The 21,954-nt window shown below is 35.8% G+C and overlaps 1 protein-coding gene across 7 annotated transcripts in view; it reads right to left on the bottom strand.

Moving 5' to 3' along the window:
* Positions 1-21,954, bottom strand: part of SKAP1 (src kinase associated phosphoprotein 1) — a 330,610-nt gene that overhangs the window by 206,691 nt on the left and 101,965 nt on the right. For all 7 annotated transcript variants that reach the window (XM_050762808.1, XM_050762809.1, XM_050762802.1 and 4 more), the window contains one exon: positions 11,249-11,350. In XM_050762808.1, coding sequence (XP_050618765.1) covers positions 11,249-11,350 — 102 coding nt within the window. The remainder of the gene's footprint in view (positions 1-11,248; positions 11,351-21,954) is intronic.

Genomic DNA, 21,954 nt, shown 5'->3' with positions numbered 1-21,954 from the left:
TTCACATGAAGACATTTGCACACCAGTTCAGTGTCTTCTTCAGCTATTTGCCACTTACTTAGAACTTCAATATCTGAAATGTGTCTACCATAGAAGGAATGCTACAATAATAAGCTGTAAAATTAATATGTTGTAGGAGACACGGGAGATCTGATTAAATACGTTAGAAATGCTAACCACATCCATTTGTAATTGGCAAAGGAAAAAAATACCTGTAAATTTGGTTTAAAATTCATATTTAACCCACTTCCTTTATCTGTTTAGGAATACAAACCCTCAAGATTATAGTTTTATTTATCCTCCCTTTAACTTGTGTAATAATAAGAATATATGAAATGATTGTAAGAAAGTAATATTTTTGAGGTTTTAAGGAATTAATAAAAGAACATGAATTTCTCATATCTGAGTATGTGTGTGTGTAAGCACACATACATATAACAGTTTTAATTTTTGAATTCGCTACGTAAGCTCACATGTTGAGAACTTACATATCTTAGCTTTCCTCTTCACTAAAGCAAAACAAAACAAAAATCCAGAAAAGCCCAAAAGTAGTATTTCCTTTTACCACGAGAGGGAGCTAGAGAATTCTGATCTCTTCCAAGGTCTATAAAACCCTCTTAACTGCTACTTTATAGACATTCAATTACAACAGGCCATAATACATTAAAGCATTAAAATACACATATATTCCAACATATGCCAAAGCAAGCACTACACTGGTGTGCTCTCCAGATGATCACCAATACCAACATCAAATAAACACTTAGGCATCTTCTAGTGGTTTATATGAGATTTTACTCTTGAGCACTCCCCTCCCCATAGGGCAGCTCTCTTCGTTAGGTGATCCCCTTGGAATGGGAAATATCAAGCAGTGTGATAAAATATCTAAGCACTGGAAGTATGACAGGGGCAGAGTGAGGTAAGGATTAAGAGAACTGAAATTTATGTAGTTTGGAAAAGTGAAGACTCTGGGGATAAATGTTCAGTCTTTAATACTTTCTAAAGGTAACAACATAAATGAATTAGGGGAATTATTCAGTCTCAGAAGATGGTATAGAAAAGAGCAATGGCCTGAAACTAAGAAAGGAAAAGTTTAGGTTAGACATGAAGAATAAATTAGGAATAATAGTTGGGCGGGAAAGATGTCCAGCAAAGGGAGGACCCAAAGCATAATAACTATATTTGATAATTAATTAAATGAGATATTAGTAAGAATGATGTGAATTCATTAGAAGGGCTAGATTAGATAACTCAAAGTAATTTTTTTCCCTAAGCTCCGACAATCTCTAGGTTCAACTATATTCTTGGGCATTCACAAATGTCTTTCACTGATGATAATGATCACTTGTAGAGAGAAGAGCTAGTAATTCTAGTTAACCCTATGTTTTGTTGATTAAAATAAAATCTGGGGTATTATAATGAGACAATATAATAAAATTAACCAAGACAACAATGTCTATCTTTCAGAGTATTCTGTGAAAATATACTATACCATATAAGCTATATTTTAACAAAATGGGGCAGCAAATTGGAAAAGGCTTCTATAAGTGAAAACTTCCCATAAAGGAACAATTCCCCTCTAAATCCCAATCTTTTACAAGCCAGAGAATCTATTCCGTATAATCTTTCTTTCCTGCTAGACCAGTGTACCCGGACTTAAGCTACTTAGGGCCCAACATAAAAAAGGCTGTCACTCAAAGTTAGAAAGACAGCCTAGAGCAGAAGTATAATATAGTTTGTGAATTCAACAATCTTTCCCTAGTACGCCATAATATTCCGGATTAAGACGTGGTTCAGCGTTGCATTAAACAGTGTTATTAACATTTCTTTTTTACTTGAAAAGTCAGACTTCTATGTTAGACCAAAAGAAATTACGACTAGTAGAAAAACAAAAACGATCAAAGCAGGAAGAGTTGAATATATATGTTACGTATAAACACAAACATACTTGGCCCAAAAGAGTTATTTTATGCTTAAATGAAATTCTTTCTGATTAAAGTGAATATGAGATTTTGAGGTAAAAATGGTCAGTGACTTTGGAGCTTGAGGAAGGATAGTCTGGTGGTTAAAATTATACCTCAGAATTCAGACCTCTAGAACTTTAGCGCTGATTGTCTTAGGAAAGATAGCCAAACTTGGGGTCATTCAATGTTCATCTATAAAGCAGATGCTACATTTATTATAATGCAGTACAGATTCTAAGAACAAGGTAATAAAATATGTTGTATAAGATTTTCTCATCAACAGCATCCAAAGATATATAATCCCTCCCCACCTCTGACTGATTCATATATCAATCAGATAGATATATAAAAGATCTTTGATAATCATATACTAGAACTTTCACATTACCATTAAATTTGTTGACTAGTTTAGAATTTGGAGAGAAACAAAAGAATATTCAAGGCATAATGAAAAAGCTTACTCTCTTCTGTCAAGTCACTCATTTAAAAATCAACTATTTGCACTTAAAAATGGTCACTGTTATTTTGCCATTTACTGAGTAGAAACTCAATAAATGTTTGACCTTTCAAAGAATGGACTTTTGCTCATACTCCGCTCTGGAAAAGATTTCTAAAAACACTTTGGCAAAAACCTAGGTCAAATATTATTTTAACTTTCTTCCAAACTACTGCAAGTCCAACCAATCAGGTTTTTCTGCAAACTCTGTCCCCAGTCATCAACACTGGATTATGTACCATATGCTTAGTTGTGAAGGTACCCGAATCGTCTCTCTTCAACTAGATTATTTGCTCACTAAGGAATCACATATTATTCCTTTTTTGTATCCTCTACACAGCATCCAAACTCATGATTGAATAAGGACATTCAATATTGGTATTCAATAACTAACTCTTCATTAGTAGTATATTAAAATCTATAACATGGACAAAAAGGCCAAAAAAGATAATTAATTAGTTTTGTGTCAAATCAATTCAGGGGCTTAATGCATGTTATTCATAACTATAATTGTTGGCATTTATGGAGCCTTTTTGAAATTCTTTATAAACTATACCACTCCCAAATCATCCTAGGAAAATAATAAGAATGTATATAGGCAAGAGAGACACATGTGTCTGAAGAACTTGACTGAAACTTGCAAGAAATCACCTAGGAGCCAGGATCAGGCCTTCTACAAACCTCTGTGGAGGCAGCATTGAAAAGCATACTGAGATCATGCAGGTGAGGGAATGCATGCAGTGTAAGCCAGGAGAGGTCACTCTCAGAGAGGTGGTCTTGGGTATGATACTGGCTCTATCACTTGCTGGTTGTAGGATGGAGACACTTAGTATCTTCCTTCCTTCCTTTCTTCCTCCCTTCCTTCCTTCCTTCTTTCTTCATTTGGTTTCTCTCTCTCTCTCTCTCTCTCTCTCTTTCTTTCTTTTCAGATGGAGTTTCACTCTTGTCGCCCAGGCTGGAGTGCAGTGGTGCAATCTTGGCTCATTGCAACCTCTGCCTCCCAGGTTCAAGCAATTTTCCTGCCTCAGCCTCCCGAGTAGCTGGGATTACAGGCACCTGCCACCATGCCAAGCTAATTTTTAAATATTTTTAGTAGAGATGGAGTTTCATCATGTTGGCCAGGCTGGTCTCAAACTCCTGACCTCAAGTGATCCACTCACCTTGGCCTCTCAAAGTTCTGGGATTACAGGCGTGAGCCACCACACCTGATGACTTAGCATCTTTAAAATTTAGTTTTCTCTTTGTTAAAACAGAGACTAGATTAGGTGATTGCCAAGTCTCTTCCAGCTCTTAAATTCCATGATTTTACACAGAATTTAACCCAAATATATGGGTTAAATTCGCAAGCAGTTTGTTTTAGTGAAAGAAGCATTATGGAAGATATCCAGCTATCAACACATGTGAGAGCACTTTACTGGGTACTGGATGAAAAGTCAGAGTTTAAACACACAACAACAGCCCAACATGCTGGGCTGAAAATGAAAAACGGGTCATTCATAGACAGATAATTGTTATTGTTTTTTAATTCTTCACAAAAACATGTATAATCCTTGGTAACCATTTGTTTAAGTAATATAAATTACTGTCAACTTGGAAGCCCAGCTCGTCATCTTCATCTGTGATTTATACCAGACTATATAAACGACATGATGTCTTAGATCTAATAAGACATTTATCTTCATGAAGGAAGCCACTGTGATCCTGAGTGACAGTTTACTTACCCTTATCACAGTAAACTCAACACTGAGTCCTTAATTTCTCCCAATGATCTGAACTCTGATGGACTTACCTAAAGCCAACACAAACTTGTTCAGAAATCCGCCAGGTTCATGAAAGTGTGTGTTCTACTGTTGAATTCATCCTTTGGCTCCAAAAACACAAACATGGATATAAGTTTTTATGTTCTTCCACAGTATGTGCCTCTAAACACACATACATAACTTCCATTAGCTTTGACAGGAGCCATGTGCCTTTATTAAAGAAAAATATACCTCCTAGCTACCAACAAAGATCAAAGGAGTTGTCTGAAGAATAAAAAGAAAATGAGAAAAATGCTTGCTTGAATATATATATGTATGCATATATGTTTATTTACAGACTTATTTATGGAAAGAGACTATATTGAGTCATTTTCATTATCTTCATATCACAGAATAAAAAGGAACTAAAAATTCCAAATATGTTCGCATAGCTTACATAGTTTTAAAAAAATACACATGAAGAAAGTTAACAAGCCTAACCCCATCAGTGAGAAGGAAGCAAATGGCTTGCTGTTTTTAAGCCATTAATTTTTTCAATCTACTAGGGTCCTATTGGTGCTAGAATACTATGTATTATTGGTGCTAGGGTACCCAGTGACTGAACCTACATAGGTTTCTAACACTCCAAGTAAAGTAGCCCTAAATTACGCACATTTTACTCCAAAGTTGCCAGCAAGATTCCATCCAAGATTTATCCTGATCAATGAGGTCATTTACCTCTAATCCCTGCATCATTAATTCATATACCTCAGTAAACACTGTAAGAAGCTCAGGTTATTTACTCTGTGAAACAATATAATTTATACACTAAAATCAGGCCTTACCCCTGACTCACAACAATAGGGATCTCAAACTGGCTTACAAACATTTTTTATACTCACTGAGTATAAAGTCTATCAGTGGCCAGGCGCGGTGGCCCACGCCTGTAATCCTTGCACTTTGGGAGGCCAAGGTGGGTGGATCACGAGGTCAGGAGTTCAAGACCAGCCTGACGAACATGGTGAAACCCTGTCTTTACTAAAAATACAAAAATTAGCTGGGCGTGTGGTGGGTGCCTGTAATCTCAGCTACTCAGGAGGCTGAGGCAAGAGAATCACTTGAATCTGGGAGATGGAGGTTGCAGTGGGCCGAGATCACACCACTGCACTCTAGCCTGGGTGACACAGTGAGACTCCATCTCAAAAAAAAAAAAAAAAAAAAAAAAAGCAAAAACTTAGCTGGGTGTGGTGGTGGGCACCTGTAGTCCCAGCTACTTAGGAGGCTGAGGCAGGAGAATCACTTGAACCCAGGAGGTGGAGATTGCAGTAAGCCAAGGTCATGCCACTGCACTCCAGCCTGGGCAACAGAGCTAGACTCCGTCTCAAATAAACAAACAAATAAATAAATAAATAAATAAATAAAATAAAGTCTATTGGGGATGCTCTCATAGGTTTAGAGGTGAAACTAAATAAGTGGAAGTTCTAGGAATAGGATTTCAGTTCATTAAGAGGGGGTCTTTTTAATCAATTAGAGCTTTTTATAAGTACCTAATAATATGACCCTGAAAACAAAACAAAACAAAACATGGAAAAAAATGAATACATCTACAATTGTAATTGGAGATTTTACACAGTCCTCTCAGGAGAGAAAAGAAAATCTAGGAATATAAAATACTTAAAGAGTATTATTTATAAAAATAAAAAGAATAAGAGTGTAATCAATAAATATTTCTAGAGCACACATAGCGCATAAGCAAAACCTGATCATTACAGCTACAAAGGAAGTCTCAACAAAGTCCAAAGAATCAAAATAATATACAATGTGCTCTTAGATTATAATGTAATAAAATCAGAAGTCACTAATAAAAGAGTAGGTTTTAAAATTCTTGAAACTACAACAAAACAAACTAAAATAAAAATAGAACAAAAACACAAAAAATGCTTCTAAATAACACATAAGTTAAAAAGGATATCATAAAGGAAATGATAGAACACTTAGAATAATTATGAATGAAGTTTTGTGGGATACAGTAAAAGCATTTAGAGGATAATTTTTAGCTGTGAATACATTTATTTTAAAAATCAACATTATATTCAGTGAAAAAAGCAATAAGGAAAATGAGTTGGAAAGTTCATAAGAGTAGATGTCTACAGAGGACAAACATCCACCGAAGCAGAACTCTTCAAAAACAACGGCTTTGAAATCTGTTGGAACTCTAGTCCCTCACATGGGTTAGATGTGTCATCCTTGGTTAAGTCAATTAATTCCTCTAAGCCTGATTATTTTACCTGCAAAATGGGTAACAGTGTCTTCCTCTCTGAGCCGGATTGAGAATTAAATGAGATAACCCATGGAAAGCACTTAGTAAAGCATAGTAAACACTCAATAAATGGTTCCTATTACTAGAAGACTTTATCATCCCTTCCAATTCCCAGATTTCATGATACTAACTTTGGCACCATGAAATTTAAGACAAACTTGAACTCCAGCTACAATAATATAATCAATAAATTAAACCTTCATTTTAATTTCAGAATACTAAAATAGTTTTGTTTAAAATACATTCATATCTAATGCTTTCTCCCCACTATTATAAAAATAAAACCCACAATTATCAATAAAAGCTAGTCTATTATTAGTCATAATCTTAAATCCAAAATTCACTTGTATTTTAGAATTAAAATGAAAACAGAGAAATGTCTTAAAAGTGCTAAAAATAGCACTGTAAAAAATTGGTTACTTTTATTTCCAGAATATTCTCTATATTTTTAAATGTACTTTTCAGAAATGGCATGGAGTTGAAAATAGCTACTATTGGTACTTTAACATGTTTGTAATTTCTTTTAAATCAACAAGTATATAATAAAATCAATCAACAACAGGCTCTTCAGTTATTCATTACTACTCTTTTCCAATGATAGTTACAGTCTTTCCTTTTCCACTTGTTTCTCATTTGGCTGAAGAATAAGAATCTTCTCTAACATTCAACATCCTGATGCACAAAGAAGCTCTAAAATATTCTCACCTCTATCCAGATTTAATTGTTCAATATCCATTCACCCCATTAATTAGAATGTAATCATATATAACAAATAATATATTATCATAGATTTTAGGTTTCTTCTAAAATAATTTTATTTTTTCTCTTTCTTCCAGAAGGAGTCACTATACCCTGCTTATAGAATGATCACTTTCCCCAATCCACTTTTTAAAATAATGTATGTACACAGGGATTCTTCATTATACTAACAAAGTAAGTTTATAAATACATTAAAATCCACTGTGTATTTTGGACACTGAAAACAATCAGATCTTGAGCTTTGTAGCTGCCTGGCTCTTGTACTAAGTACTGTGGTCAATGTTTCCTACTATATTTTTTTCCTTCCATATGGTAAAAACTATGCTTTTAGTTTAGAAATCTAAATGTTATTACTCGTTAGCAAGTTTTCGTTCCCGATGGTGGGGCTGTGCTCTTGTGGGTGTCTCTCTCTGCCTTCAAATTATGAGCATTTACAAAGGAAAAGGAGAAAGAATTGTAATTAGGTGGCAACATGCTCTCATTTTTATGCATGAGTTAGCCTGTAACCTTGGTTTTCATTTTTTGCTGTGTACCTGGCCAGGTTTCTACATTCTTCTAGAACTCTTTGTAGTTTTCACAAAGTCATGACCTAAACACGATACGTACCATGGTTATTGCCCCTCATCACTAAAGTTATGGGTGGATGGGCCAGACTGTGTATTCTTTTATAATGGCAAGTCTAGGATACTATTCTAGCTGACAGTGGAAGATAAAATATCTGAAATATTTTTACATTTTCTAATGAAGATAAAATTCCAAAAGGCTAAAATAACTGTCATTACAAAGAATGTCAAAGAGGAATACCTGAGAGGCCAAGGAGGGTGGATCACAAGGTCAGGAGGTCGAGACCATCCTGGCTAACATGGTGAAACCCTGTCTCTACTAAAAATGCAAAAAAATTAGCTGGGCGTGGTGGCGGACGCCTGTAGTCCCAGCTACTCAGGAGGCTGAGGCAGGAGAATGGTGTGAACCCGGGAGGTGGAGCTTGCAGTGAGCCGAAATCCTGCCACTGCACTCTAACCTGGGTGACAGAGCAAAACTCTGTCTCAAAAAATAATAATAATAAAAAATAAAACATAAAGATGAACATCTTTTCTTCATAAATAATTGACTTAGCTATCTATAAAGACACTAACTTTATATTTGTTTATTTGTCTACTTATTAATAGTTTTCCCAATGAGATAGTAAGCTCCATGAGGGCAGGGACTGTATCTGCTTTCTCACTGCATTTTTCACCTGCAGCTTAACACAGTGTCTTGGTGTTACCTAGGAATCTTTAAATAAATATTTGTTTTAAAAAATGAGTAAGTAGCATATCAAGTGTTACCATTCTCTATCATGGTAAAATCTAATTAAAGAGGATATAGACATTGCTCAAAATTTTGACACCTTTATAACTTTCTCTTTAATTTCACAGGAAATATATGTATCTTTAATTTTCAGGGGATGAAAATGAACATTTATTGTGTCTGTTGTTTATTAGGCACTCAGGCACTGTACTAGATTCAATGCTTTGCAGAAACTCATATTTAAACAGTATCATATCATCTTACAATCAAGTTTTTAACACATAAATAGGTCTATTCCTACCTCTACCATTGACTATGTCACTTTGGGAATTCTTTTAATTTCATGCACAGAACTAAAAACAAAAATTTAGTAAGTAAGAATTTAATATTACTAATATAATTAACTCCTCTCTTGTGAGGAACTGTTATGGAACAAAGTTTTCCACTTTGGAGTTTTCCAGATTTACCTCTTTCAACACAAATGTTTTTCCTAAATTTCAACTATTTTAATGAAAATATTTTTAAGCATAGTATTTGTAACTGTATGGTCTCAGCCAAAATGTTTGGAGTATGAATCTATTTTTTTGGATATCTCAGATAAGGATAGTGGTAAGGATAGCAGAGTGGTTAAGACCAGAGGTTTTAGAACCAGACTATGTAGGCGGAAATTCTGGCACTACTGCTTACTAGCTGTGTGATTTTAGATAAGTTAACTTCCTTGAGTCTGTTTCCTTGTCTGTAAAATAAGCATAATCCTAATATCTACATTTTAGGGCAGTCTTGAGGATCAAATGACGACATATGCAGAGTGCTTACCATACAGATGATGCGAGGCAAATAGTAAGTGCTCAATAAATGCTAGCTAAAAAAGTTTTAATTTATTAAGGTACTGAGCACTTGGGTGAGCATGTACTTTTTCTATATCATAGAAAATGACCCCAAACTGCTATTAAAAAAATTATTCTTATATAAATTTTCTTTATAGATTTTATTATCTATATAAAGTTTTGTTCTTCTGTTTCTTACCTTAATCTTATTTGTTAATTGATGCCTTTATAGTACCCCCTTCTTCTAATTTGAAGCTCTACTGTGGGCTGAGAAACCAAAACACTGTATTGGTTAGAAATGTGTAAGAAGATTCCTCAGCAAAGGGCCTCAGGGGTTCTTCGAAGAGCAAGGTACATAAGTCACATCTATTTCCACTTAGAGGCCTTTCTGGATTACTTATTGTGTTCTCAGTTGTGTTTGGGAAAGTTGGAAATACCAAATAAGTGACCTAAGGATTAATGAGGCACTATTGTTCTAATTCTGTCAAGCATTAGATTAATCAAAAACAAATGAAAGGTTGATTTCTTCCTGTTTTGCACTGTTAATTTTCTACAATTATTAATCAGCTACCAATGTAATTATTAAACTTTTAGTCCAAACAATGTTTTTAGTGTAATACCTGAATCAATACACAGATCCTATATTACAAACCCCATTTTAAAACTTGGGTATTACTAATTGTGCTATTATACAAAGCCCAAGCAAAATAAAATGTTTCTGTGTGATTCAACCCATAGTTCTTATGTGGAGGTTATCGAGTCAATGAAAGGGAAAAAACATGAATCGTCAAAAGGGCTAAATGAAATAACAATCAATGGATAAAGTAAAAAGAGAGTAAAACAGAAATTGTTAAGCTCATGAAATCGAAATAAAAAGAAATGGAAAGATTACAGACTAACAAAGAAAAGTAAGGAAAAATTTACCAACTTTATTCCCAATCCCTAAATGAATAAAGTGTTTCCAATTTAATGTTCAGTTTAGTAGCACCTCTACTTTTTTAACCCTACTGGGAAGGCATGAGAGAGACTCTGATAAGAAAACCATGTGCATCCGTGATGATGAAACCTTCTGCTCAGGTGGCCACATGCCAGAAGAGGCACAGTGGATCCCCACACTTAGGAAATCTAGGCCTGAGCCAGAAACTGGCAGCTGTCAGGCCAAAACATTTATATTTTATGTCTTATCTTAAAAATTCATATATATTTTGCATTTCACTCTGTTACATACTATGGAATTTTGAATATAAAAATAATGTTTCTAACGACTGAATTATTTAACTCCTCTCATTCCCAAATATTCAAGTAAAATTGATGCTCCAGGAAGATTCGCACTGTGGTTCTTGTGGCTTTCCCTTCCACTTGAGCAATACCAATATAGTCAGGGGTATGTGAGAAGCACAGGTGAGATGGTATCTTATTATAATATGATGAGCTCAAGGGTCTCAAATGATCCACAGAAAACTAATAATCCAATAATCATTAAATAAAAGCTTCAATTCTCATGTAAATCAGTAAAGCTAAAAAATCCAAAAGAATGGTATAAACTAGGCCCTGAATCTTAAAATGCCCTCTTAGCTTTTGAGCTACAGTTTTTATAAAAAGATCAATAATGATGTCTTCCTGTTCCAATATGGAATTAGTGTCTCCCTAAATACATTAACTTCAGAAGTATTGAATTACCAAGGAGGATCAGCACCACAATGAAACAAATAGTTGTTCTTTGCAAACTAGTGATTACCAGTAAAGAAAACCCACCAAAGGCTGCTGGATACAAAATGACAAAAGGCAAAGATGTCAGGACAAAAGATAATAAAGTATGGTAGTCACCCAAAATCCAGAAGGATAACACTCACCCTCATCCTGATAATCTGACAAAAAGTGTGTGTCGGATGTGAGGGACAGGCCAAGAGTCCCACTGTGATTATCATCAGAGCTGTCCTGTCCAAAGTCTCCTCCTGAGGGACAAAAAAGAGAGAAAATAAGGTCAACCTTTGGACATCCTTATAAAAGGATACATCCTTGGTATGGTACTGGAAGAGATCTATGTATGATCATAAATAAAAGAGATTATCTTTTACTCGATGATGAACATGGCCACTATCCATTAACATATGGGAAACAGTTAAACAAGTTCAAGAACCAACTTACCTGGATGAAAAATTTTCCACTCAAGTAACTCTGTCACTAAAACTTAGGAACTGTTAGCTTAGAGTGGGAATACCTCTTGTCACCAGAAAGAAATTTATCTATCATACTTAAAATAAAAACATAGCTATATAAATTTATATTCAGCCAGGCATGGTGGGTCACACCTGTAATCCCAGCACTTTGGGAGGCCCAGGCAGGTGGATCACCTGAGGTCAGGAGTTCAAGATCAGCCTGGCCAATACGGTGAAACCCCATCTCCTTTTCTCAAAAATTAGCAGGGCGTGGTGGTGGGCGCCTATAATCCCAGCTACTCAGGAGGCTAGGGCAGGAGAATCGCTTGAACCCGGGAGGTGGAGGTTGCAGTGAGCCGAGATTGTACCATTGCACTCCAGCCTGGGTGACAAGAGCAAGACTCCATCTAAAAAAAGAAAAAAATTAAATTTATATTAATATATACTATGTCTCCCTGCATGACTCTATTTCAAGTGAAATAGGACTGACGCAAAGGTTTAACCTTCTATACATGATATAATATAGCAAGCTCAATAGTCTTTCTCTGAAAAGTAAGAGAGGTATAAAAATAGAACCTAGACTTTGCTGGACTGTATTCCTATTTGTTCTACAACACTAACAAAGTTTTTTCTTTGTAATTCTAGTTTACAGCCTAGGCAACTGACCTCTTAGGAATTCTAAAAGCCCTAAGAAGATAATATTTGTTCTGTAAAATGGCTTTGATAAAAGGTAATGTATATACAATACTGAATTATGCAATTAATGCTAATCTCTTTTGTGTGTTTTCAATATACATTGGATTGTATTCTGTAGAAATGGCCGATGTTATTTTGATACTTTAAAAGGTTCAGACAGAAGATGTTAGCTCATTCAGAAACCGGAAGAAAAGGCTCTGTATTGCAAATGACTTTGCTTAAAATCCCCCAAATAGAGGTACAGTCTGCTGATAAAAGGATACCGACAGCTGCTTATTTCATTTCACAAACATGAAAATAGGATTTTCAACTGAATTTAATATTATCTCAAATACTAATTTCCAAAGGAAATCACCAATGCTAATCTCAGTAAATACTGTAGAGTTTTGGCCTTGGATTTCAACTAGGGAGCTGTGAAACCAAACAACCTACATAGAATCTGTATTGCCTCACTTTAAAGGTTTATTTCCTACAATTAAACTAGAAAACTAGGGAGGTTATAAAATGATAAAAAGAGAATGGCTGTAGCCTTCTCTTTCCATAAATTAGATGATCTTATCTAGACTCTTCTTCAAATGCTGTATGGTAGGTAGATGTCCATAACTGAGTTGAACACCTACAAATATAGGACTTTAGAAATAAACTATAAAGTTTATTATGGAAAAGATAAATAAAAATTGTAGAAAACTCACACAATAGTCATTGGCCAAAGCCAGAAGAGTTACTCTCCTTTATTAGTTTACTTATCAGGATACAAAGTTTATAGCTATGCTTACAGCATCACTGTGTAATTTCCATAATAACCAGAAAAATTCTCAAATACTGGACTGAGGATTAAAATGCTCAAATTTTACATCATTGGAAGTCCACTAAAATTATATTACCAACACAATCTAAATGGACTGCCTGGCTAGTAACCTGAAAGTGAGCTGCAAGGTTAAATGGAATTTTTATTTTAAGCCAAATAAAAATCCTTAAAAATAAAAAAAAAGTACTGGAATTGCCAAGCAAAATTTAACTTTTGTAGTATATACTGAACATTATTTATAAACATTATTTGTAAACTAGTTTTCTGCTTAGTTCAAAAATGTGGCAAATCTACCATTAAAGAAAAAGAACCTAGCCAAGCCAGTAGCTCACGCCTGTAATCCCAGCACTTTGGGAGGCCAAGGTAGGTGGATGATTTGAGCCTAGGAGTTCGAGACCAGCCTGGACAACATGATGAAACTCTGTCTCTACAAAAAGTAGAAAAATTAGCCAGGCATGGTGGCTTGTGCCTGTGGTCCCAGCTACTTGAGAGGCTGAGATGGGGGGATTGTTTGAGCCAAGGAGGTAAAAGCTACAGTGAGCCATGACTATGCCACTGCACTCCAACCTAGACAACAGAGTGAGCCCTGTCTCTAAAAAAAAAAAAAGAAAAGAAAAGAAAAGAAAAAAGAAAAAAGTACATGCTCGCATTCTAAGCTTTTTAAAAAAACATGCATATCAGGAAGGGCTTTTTTTTTTTTTAGTGAACTTTTTATTTTGGAATAATTTTAGATTTATGTAAGTGTTGCAAAGATAGTACAGAGTTCCTACACACCCTTCCCCCAGTTTCCCCCAATGTCAACTTCTTACATAATTGAGGTCTATCTGCCAAAACCAATAAATTAACATTGGTATATTGCTATTAACTAAACTACAGACTCTATTTGGATTTCACAAGTTTTCCATTAATGTCCTTTTTCTGTTTTAGGATCCAATCCAGGGTATCACATTGCCTTCACAGCCTCAGTTTTTAAAGTCTTACCCAAAACACCTGCCTGGGTTTGGCACTTGCTTTCCTAACTTCAGATGGAAAAGTCACTTCCACATGATTCCTATGGTTTCTGAGTATAGTCACCCAAGGTGTGCTTTCAACAGCCACCCCTGGTGTCAAACACGAGACAGTTCCTCTGTAAAGTACCCAACGACAACGATATACAACTCAATGCAGCAAAACAGAGCCTAGGTCAGTAGTACAAATGGTTGTGGTGCAGGAACATTTAGAAATAAGCTTTACACCCAAGTGCAATTAGTTCCTGATGATGGAGATGTTATTATAAGTGTTCTTAGTGTCATATCAAGTGACCCAGTTCCCTTGGGCACACACAGAAACAAGGCTATAGCACCATATAAATAGACACTCCCGTGTAATTGAAATGATTACAACTACTGAGGATGCATGGGTGAAAAGTTTTATAGAAGAACAGCAATTACTGTGGTCATTTTGGATTTGTTTAAGTTTAAGAACATCATTTTTCTTTAAAACATAACCGTACGTGTTCTCTGGATTTGTCTATAGCTCTGACAATTGCAGTTCCAAATGGCCACAACTGTAGTCCAGTGGGATCAGACATAAATGATCACAAACTATAGTGACAGACATTTCCACTCAGCAGCTCTACAATTAGGGCTTAGAACTCCATCTGCTTAGAGTGGCTTTCTCACAAGCAAGACCCTTTGCCACTGGAGACACACTTTCCCTCTGCAACTCCAGCAGAATCAATATATTTCTATACAGATATATATTTTAACACACCATATCTCCATTAATCACATCCATTACCTTCAGTCCTTTCTCTTTGTATTTCTAAACAAGATCTGGTGGAACTATATCAAGGGTTCACCTGCTATTAGCAGGTAATTTGCTCCTATAGCCTAAGTGTCATAAGAATCGGGCATTAGATACACTCCTTGGCATATTCAATGGCAGGTCCTCCACCAAGTACGTGCTGAGGGGCCCATAAGCGGGATGATTTCTCTATTCTTTTTTTCCGAGAGTCAAACTCAATTTCATTCATGCTCTACAGAGTGATAAGTTGGGAATTTCTGAGGGTTGGAGCAGAAAGATAAAGCAGCTTTGTGTCAGGTGTAAGGTAATTATTTCCTAGGGTTTCTGTGCTATTTGTTTTTATTCCCTGTGTTTTCATTAACAGTTAATGAGCTTTCCCCCTTAATTCTGAAACAATAGGCTTGGCCACTAGAAGTTGGCTTTTTCTGCCACAGATTCAACCAGCTGTTGCTGCTCCATAAACTTTATGGAGAAGTGAATTAAACTGCTAAAACTTTCATTTACTAATTCAATTCCAAATAAAACAGGGAGAAAAATGAACCATGATGATGTTCCCCTTGTAACTATTTTAGTTCACAGCAAATCCGTTTAGTCCTGAATTTGCAGGTACTATTTTGAGACAAAAACAGGCCATAATGACAATTTTACCAGATAAATGCGAAAGAAATGAAAAAAGACAGAAAATGGTTTAAGCATTAAAAAAAGTGAGAAAATAACAAATAACAGAGAAAACTTATAAGTTTGCTTATTCAATATGTAAAGGCTCGATTTTTTATGTTAGTCTACGTCATCATCTTTTATTTCTCTTCAAATTAATTGTGAGCTATATTATAAAAACTCTACTCATATTTGCAACCAACTGTTTATATGGCGCGGTTAAAAACTAGGGTTTGCAGCCGGGCGTCGTGTCTCATGCCTGTAATCCTAGCACTTTGGGAGGCCGAGGCAGGCAGATCACCTGAGTTCAGGGTTTGAGACCAGCCTGACCAACATGGAAAACCCTGTCTCTACTAAAAATACAAAAAATTAGCTGGGAGTGGTGGCACATGCCTGTAATCCCAGCTACTCGGGAGGCTGAGGCAGGAGAATCACTTGAACCCGGGAGGCAGAGGTTGCGGTGAGCCGAAATTGTGCCATTGCACTCCAGCCTGGGCAACAAGAGCGAAACTCCATCTCAAAAAAAAGAATGACAACAACAAAAAACACTAGGGTTTGCTATTACTTCACCAAGTATCTCTGGATTATATAAGGAAATTGAGATTAATTTAAAATTGAAAAATTTTAAATTATTGTTGTTGTTGGAAGGGAACACATGACTTCCTATTCTATTTAATATTTAAGATCCTGTAAGAAATACAGCTCCCTCTTTAAACTAATAAATTCTCACTAAAATGCTATAAATGAGGTTCCCTGATCCAAGTCCAGTTAGTTTTCATGCTTGATAGCATTAATACTGCCAGATTTTCATGGGCCAATTTAATAGTAATGCAGCTCCCAAAGCTGAACTATAGTAAGATTAGCAAAACTGCAGCTTATTGTTCCTTATTATAACCATTCAACTAAGTTATTGAATCTAATACCAACTAAATAAATATGTTGGGTACAGATGTGACCATACATGAAATGTTACTCACATGTAAATATATTATAGAGCACATTTGCTGCACCAAAACTAAAATTCTGTCAGCACTTCCATTATAAATTACATACCATTTTGCACATATTCATGCATTAGAAAATGTACTACATTTTCCAGAGAACATCCTAGAGGCTTCACCAATTTCTAAATATCCATTTGGATCTGCGTGGTTAGTTCTTGTGATTAATCCATGTATAGTGAAGGTCTCAAATTCTTCTCTGTTCTATACAGTCAGACTTTCTGCCTATCTCTCTCTCTCTCTCTCTTTTTTTTCCCCTTACTACATCTATCTATAACTCAGTGTATAAATATTCCTTTTTCCCCCCAAGGCCCTGGCAGTGAGTGTAATGGTACTGAATGTCATTAAGTCTACAGAACAAATGACAGGTCAGGTAAAGAAAGTTTCCATTTATCATTCTTTTAAAAAGTTGCTCCAACTGGATCTTGAATGTACAAGAAGTAAATTGAGCCTAAGACTACAGGTTTTAGCTTAGGATACTGTTTGCTAATTATGTAATCATGCTAAGAATAACAGCCTTCTTAAGAACCTTTAGAGATAACATTTGAGGAGAGTGGCACAGTCTAAATAATCACAAATGGAGCCAAATTGATTAGACACTCTTAGTATAATCACTATAACAACACCTGTGAATCCAACAACTGAAAGGGCAGCATAGCTTAATGATATTCTCAGAATGAAGTACATCTGTCAGTGGTGGATTGGACAGGAAAATGTCAGTGGGAGCTAATTGAAAAGTTCTTTTTTTTTCTTTTTGCCCTCAAGAAAATGGTCCTTTGTAATGCAGTTTTTAATTTTGACCAGTAGGGTGAGCTGTAGTGTGTAGCATCATCCTAGTCAAAAAAAAAAAAAAAAAAAAAAAAAAGAAAAGAAAAAGAAACAAGAGAGAGAAAAAAGTAGCCACTGTGTGAACCTTTCTTCTCCTCTCCCACCCTCTAAGAAAATGTTGAGATTTTTAACCCTTCTTAGGTTTCACATAAAGGCATAACTCCTGGATGTTAACAAACTGGAGGGCTGGCAGCAACAAATATAAACCAGATAATTGTATATATGACAACCCACACTTTATAAAGCAAATTACAGCCTGTCAGCAATCATTCCAGCTTCACACTAACACATTTCATCTACCACTGGTATTGTTCAACTGGTACTAAAATGGAACCTGATGAGTGGGAATATTTTCAACAGTAATGAGATTTTGACATAATTCAAAATATATAAACTTGATATTTGGTAGTATATGGATAAATATATTGTTAAATGAATGCATTTATCATATGGTGACCAGGCAATCATAATCTGGAATTATTGGCTCATAGTTCTGTTTTGTTTGGTTTGTTTTCTGTATTCTCAGTCCTTAATTCTTATTACAAAGCTATCCAACTGAATTTTCAGTATCTTTTGACACATAGGAGAAAGTTAACTATAATAAAAATAATTATATAATAGCTAGCTAAACTCCTACTTGGTACAAGCTCTGGGTCAAGGCTCTTTTGGACTATCTCATTTAATCCTCAAAACAATCCTGAGATGTATTATTAACCCAAAGATGAAGATAAAGAAATTGAGACACAAAGATGAAATAACTTACCCAAAGTCATATAAGTGACTTATAAGTGGCAGGGCCAGGCTTTTAGCCCAACTTGTCTGATTACTAAGCTCTTGTTCTAATCCACTGAACTATGTAGCCTGAAAATCTGCATGTTTAATAAATCATGATCATTACTCAAAGGTAAAGCATACTGAATGACAGCCAGTGAGTTAACTTTATGGTATATGCTATCAATTAGTATTTTAACTTCAGTAAAGTAAATTTATAAATTATGATTATTAGTGATAATAGCAGTAGTCACATTAGGTATGGAGAGTAGAACTGACAGACAAAACCAAATGTGTTCAATGATTTGGTCAAGAAAGAAGTGGTCCAATTCATAGTTGAAATTTGTTATCAAGTAATGTAGTAATTCTTTCAAAATATCACTTTCTGGTATGAATTTCATGCTTGCAAAATTTAGAACAGCCACCTCAGGCTTAGTGAAATTAATACACTGAATTTTTTCCAGCACCTTCTGTTTGATTCTGTTGGATACTTAAATATAGCATTGACCTGGTTTGGTTAAAGAATGTGTTTCCTTTCTGGCACCAACATGCTTTAAGTCTCAGAGCAGAAAAATCCTCTGAAAAATATATAATGTCACATAAATGTAGCAATTTTATTACTATTGGTTCATCTTGCTCTCTTGTCCCACCTTTCCTTTCTCCCAAACAAGTTGTAGTAGACCTTAGCACTCGTTTACAATCCTGATGCATTTTAGGGTCTATTATGCCCCAACTGATAAGCCAACACTACTTGACTTCTTGAGAGAAACTATAAGGCTAGTTGGATTCTAATATCTTCCATTAAAGAAGAATGAGATGGCTGGGTGCGGTGACTCACACCTATAACTGCAGCACTTTGGGAGGCCAAGGCGGGTGGATCACCTGAGGTCAGGAGTTCAAGACTAGCCTGGCCAACATGGCAAAACCACATTTCTACTAAAAATACAAAAATTGGCTGGGCGTGGTGGCGGGTGCCTGTAATCCCAGCTACTCAGGAGGCTGAGGCAGAGAGAATTGCCTAAAACCCAGGAGGCTGAGATCGCACCACTGCACTCCAGCCTGGGTGATAGAGCAAGACTCTGTTTCAAAAAAAAAAAAAAAAAAAAAAAAAAGAAGAAGAATGAGACTACATGTTCTACAGGCTACAGGTAGATATAAGAAGTGTTTTTCAAAAGTCCAAGGAGTAAAAATAAAATAATACATAGTAAAGAATGGATTATGGGTAAGATTAGCAGGCCTAAACATATGAGCCAGCTTTTAACATACTGAAGAAAGGGTAAGTTTTCTTTGCGATAACATAAACCGTCAATATCACTAAAGCTGTACTGGCAAATGGTGACAAGATTCAACCTCCCCATGCCACATCCCATTCCAAACAGGGATTCTCGTTCACGTATTCGACAACATGTGTGTAACACCACTATCAACAGCCAAAACCTTTCACTGTCAAGAATTCAGTTCAATATTTGGTTGCTTGGAAAAAAAGTTTCACATGAAAAAGTATCTCTTTATTTAAAAAAATTACTTTTTAATTGAGGTATCACTAACACGAGTAAAGTGCGTAAATCTTAAGGGTAAGTGGTATCACTTTTTAAGTTTAGGAAAATACCTTTTAGAGATTAATCATGATCAAGAACTTTTCCAGGATGGCAAATGTGTCTTAAATTCACATCAGCTGACAAGGATCGATAGGGTTCACAAGATTGGTTCTCCCACTATTTGCCTCACAAGAGTCAGCAGAAATTGCAATCTTTATTTTACATGTCATATAAATCCCCTTGCCTATAACTTAGCAGTCCCTTTCCTGTGCTAGTGATACTTAGCCATCTTCATAAACAAGTTTCTGAGAGAAGCATGTGTTGATGAGAAGCCAAATGAAAAATAAATGCTTTCTAATAGAATTGGGTCCACCTATTACATTATTTAGCCTCAAAATATCAAGCAAATTCATTGGGTTTCAAGTCTGAATGCTTAACCTACTTACTTACAAAAAAGTTTTAAGCAGAAAAACCAAAAAAGCTTGTATTCAAATGAACTACACTTTTCTCTCAATATTTTTGTGTTTAGAACATGAAAATTTGTTAGAGGCACAAGTCCTGATGAACACTAATTCTTATGTAAAAATTCTATGTTCAGAAACTATACTTCTCACCTGATTTTCTGTGTTGGTCCAGGAATAATACCTTCTAAGAGAAACCATTTATAAGTTGTTTTTTTCTTCAACCAGAGTCCCCTGGGCTAATCAAATAAACTTAAAGCAGTCATTAATTTTCAGTGACTTGATTTCCCCTGACATCTACGTGAAGACGAAAATCTGAAGTTCTGTGAACTTCTAAAAAAACTAAGATCGGGTAAGAAAAGGTATTCATTATCAGTCACCGTGAGTATTATACAATACTAATTTAAAATTATTATTATTTTTGTTTTGTTTTTGTTTTGAGACAGGGTCTCACTCTGTCACCCAGGCCAGAGTGCAGTGGTGTAATTGTGGCTCCCTGCAGCCTTGACCTCTCAGGTTCAACTGATCCTCCCACCCCAACCTCCAAAGTAGCTGGGACCACAGGTGCACACCACCATGTTTGGCTAATTTTGGATCTTCTGTAAAGATGGGGTCTCTCTATATTGCCCAGGCTGGTCTGGAACTCCCAGGCTCAAGCAGTCAGCCTCCCTTGGCTTCCCAAAGTGCTGAGATTACAGATGTGACCCACCATGCCTGGCCATATAACTTATTTTTAAATTCACTTTTTCACTTGAGGCCAGGAATAAGAGAACAGCCTGGCCAACATGGCAAAACCCCATCTCTACTAAAAATACAAAAATTAGTAAGGCATGGTGGCACGTCCCTGTAATCTCAACTACTTGGGTGGTTGAGGCACAAGAATTGGTTGAACCCGGGAGATGGGGGTTGCAGTGAACTGAGATCGTGCCACTGCACTCCAGCCTGGGTGAGAGAGTGAGACTCTGTCTAAAATAAATAGATGAAAATAAAAATAAAAAATAAAAAAAATTCAGTTTTAAATGATGAGTAAATTCAACACACCTATATATACCAACGTTCTCAAACATTAAACAACAGAGAATGCTGCTATTTGACCACCATCAGGGCCTTGCCCATTAATTAACATTTCAAAATAAATAGGCCAGAAGCAGTGGCTCATGCCTGTAATTCCAGCACTTTGGGAGACTGAGGCAGGCAAATCTCTTGAGCCCAAAAGTTTGATACCAGCCTGGTAACATGGTGAGACCCTGTCTGTACAAAAAAATACAAAAATTAGCTGGGCATGGTGGCTCATGCCTGTAGTCCCAGCTACTGGGGAGGCCAAAGTGAGAGGATCACTTGATCCCGGGAGATGGAAGCTGCAGTGAGTGAGTCGAGATCAAGCCACCGCACTCCAGCCTAGGTGACAGAGTGAGATTCTGTCTCAAAAACTAAAATAAATAAATAAACAAATAAAATAAATAGAAAAAACTTGAATGGATAAGAAACTGTTAATCATGATTCTACTGAAAAATAGATTACTACCATGCTGTTTTTTTGGTCTGTTTTGGAAAGCTTCTTTATTAAATAAAAAAAGTTAAGTATGCCCAGAGCAAAACCTTCAAATGTTACAAGAAGGCATATAATGAAAATTCATCTATCCTCTCTTCTCTTGATCCTTCTCTCCAGAGGCAACCATTGTGAGATTTCTTGGGTGTTCTATTAATTTTTGTACCTAATATAACAAGAGTCTCTGTGTGTGTGGCATATGTATTTTTTATCCTCTTTTTAAACAAATGTAACATTTGTTCTGTTGTGTATCCGGCTTTTCTTCCTAACCATTTATCTTAGCAATTGCTCCATATCAGCAATATAG

Source organism: Macaca thibetana, chromosome 16, assembly GCF_024542745.1.
Source record: "Macaca thibetana thibetana isolate TM-01 chromosome 16, ASM2454274v1, whole genome shotgun sequence".
NCBI classification, from domain to species: Eukaryota; Metazoa; Chordata; class Mammalia; order Primates; family Cercopithecidae; genus Macaca; species Macaca thibetana.
Note: the sequence above shows the minus strand (reverse complement) of the source record. Positions and strands in the feature narration are given on the sequence as shown.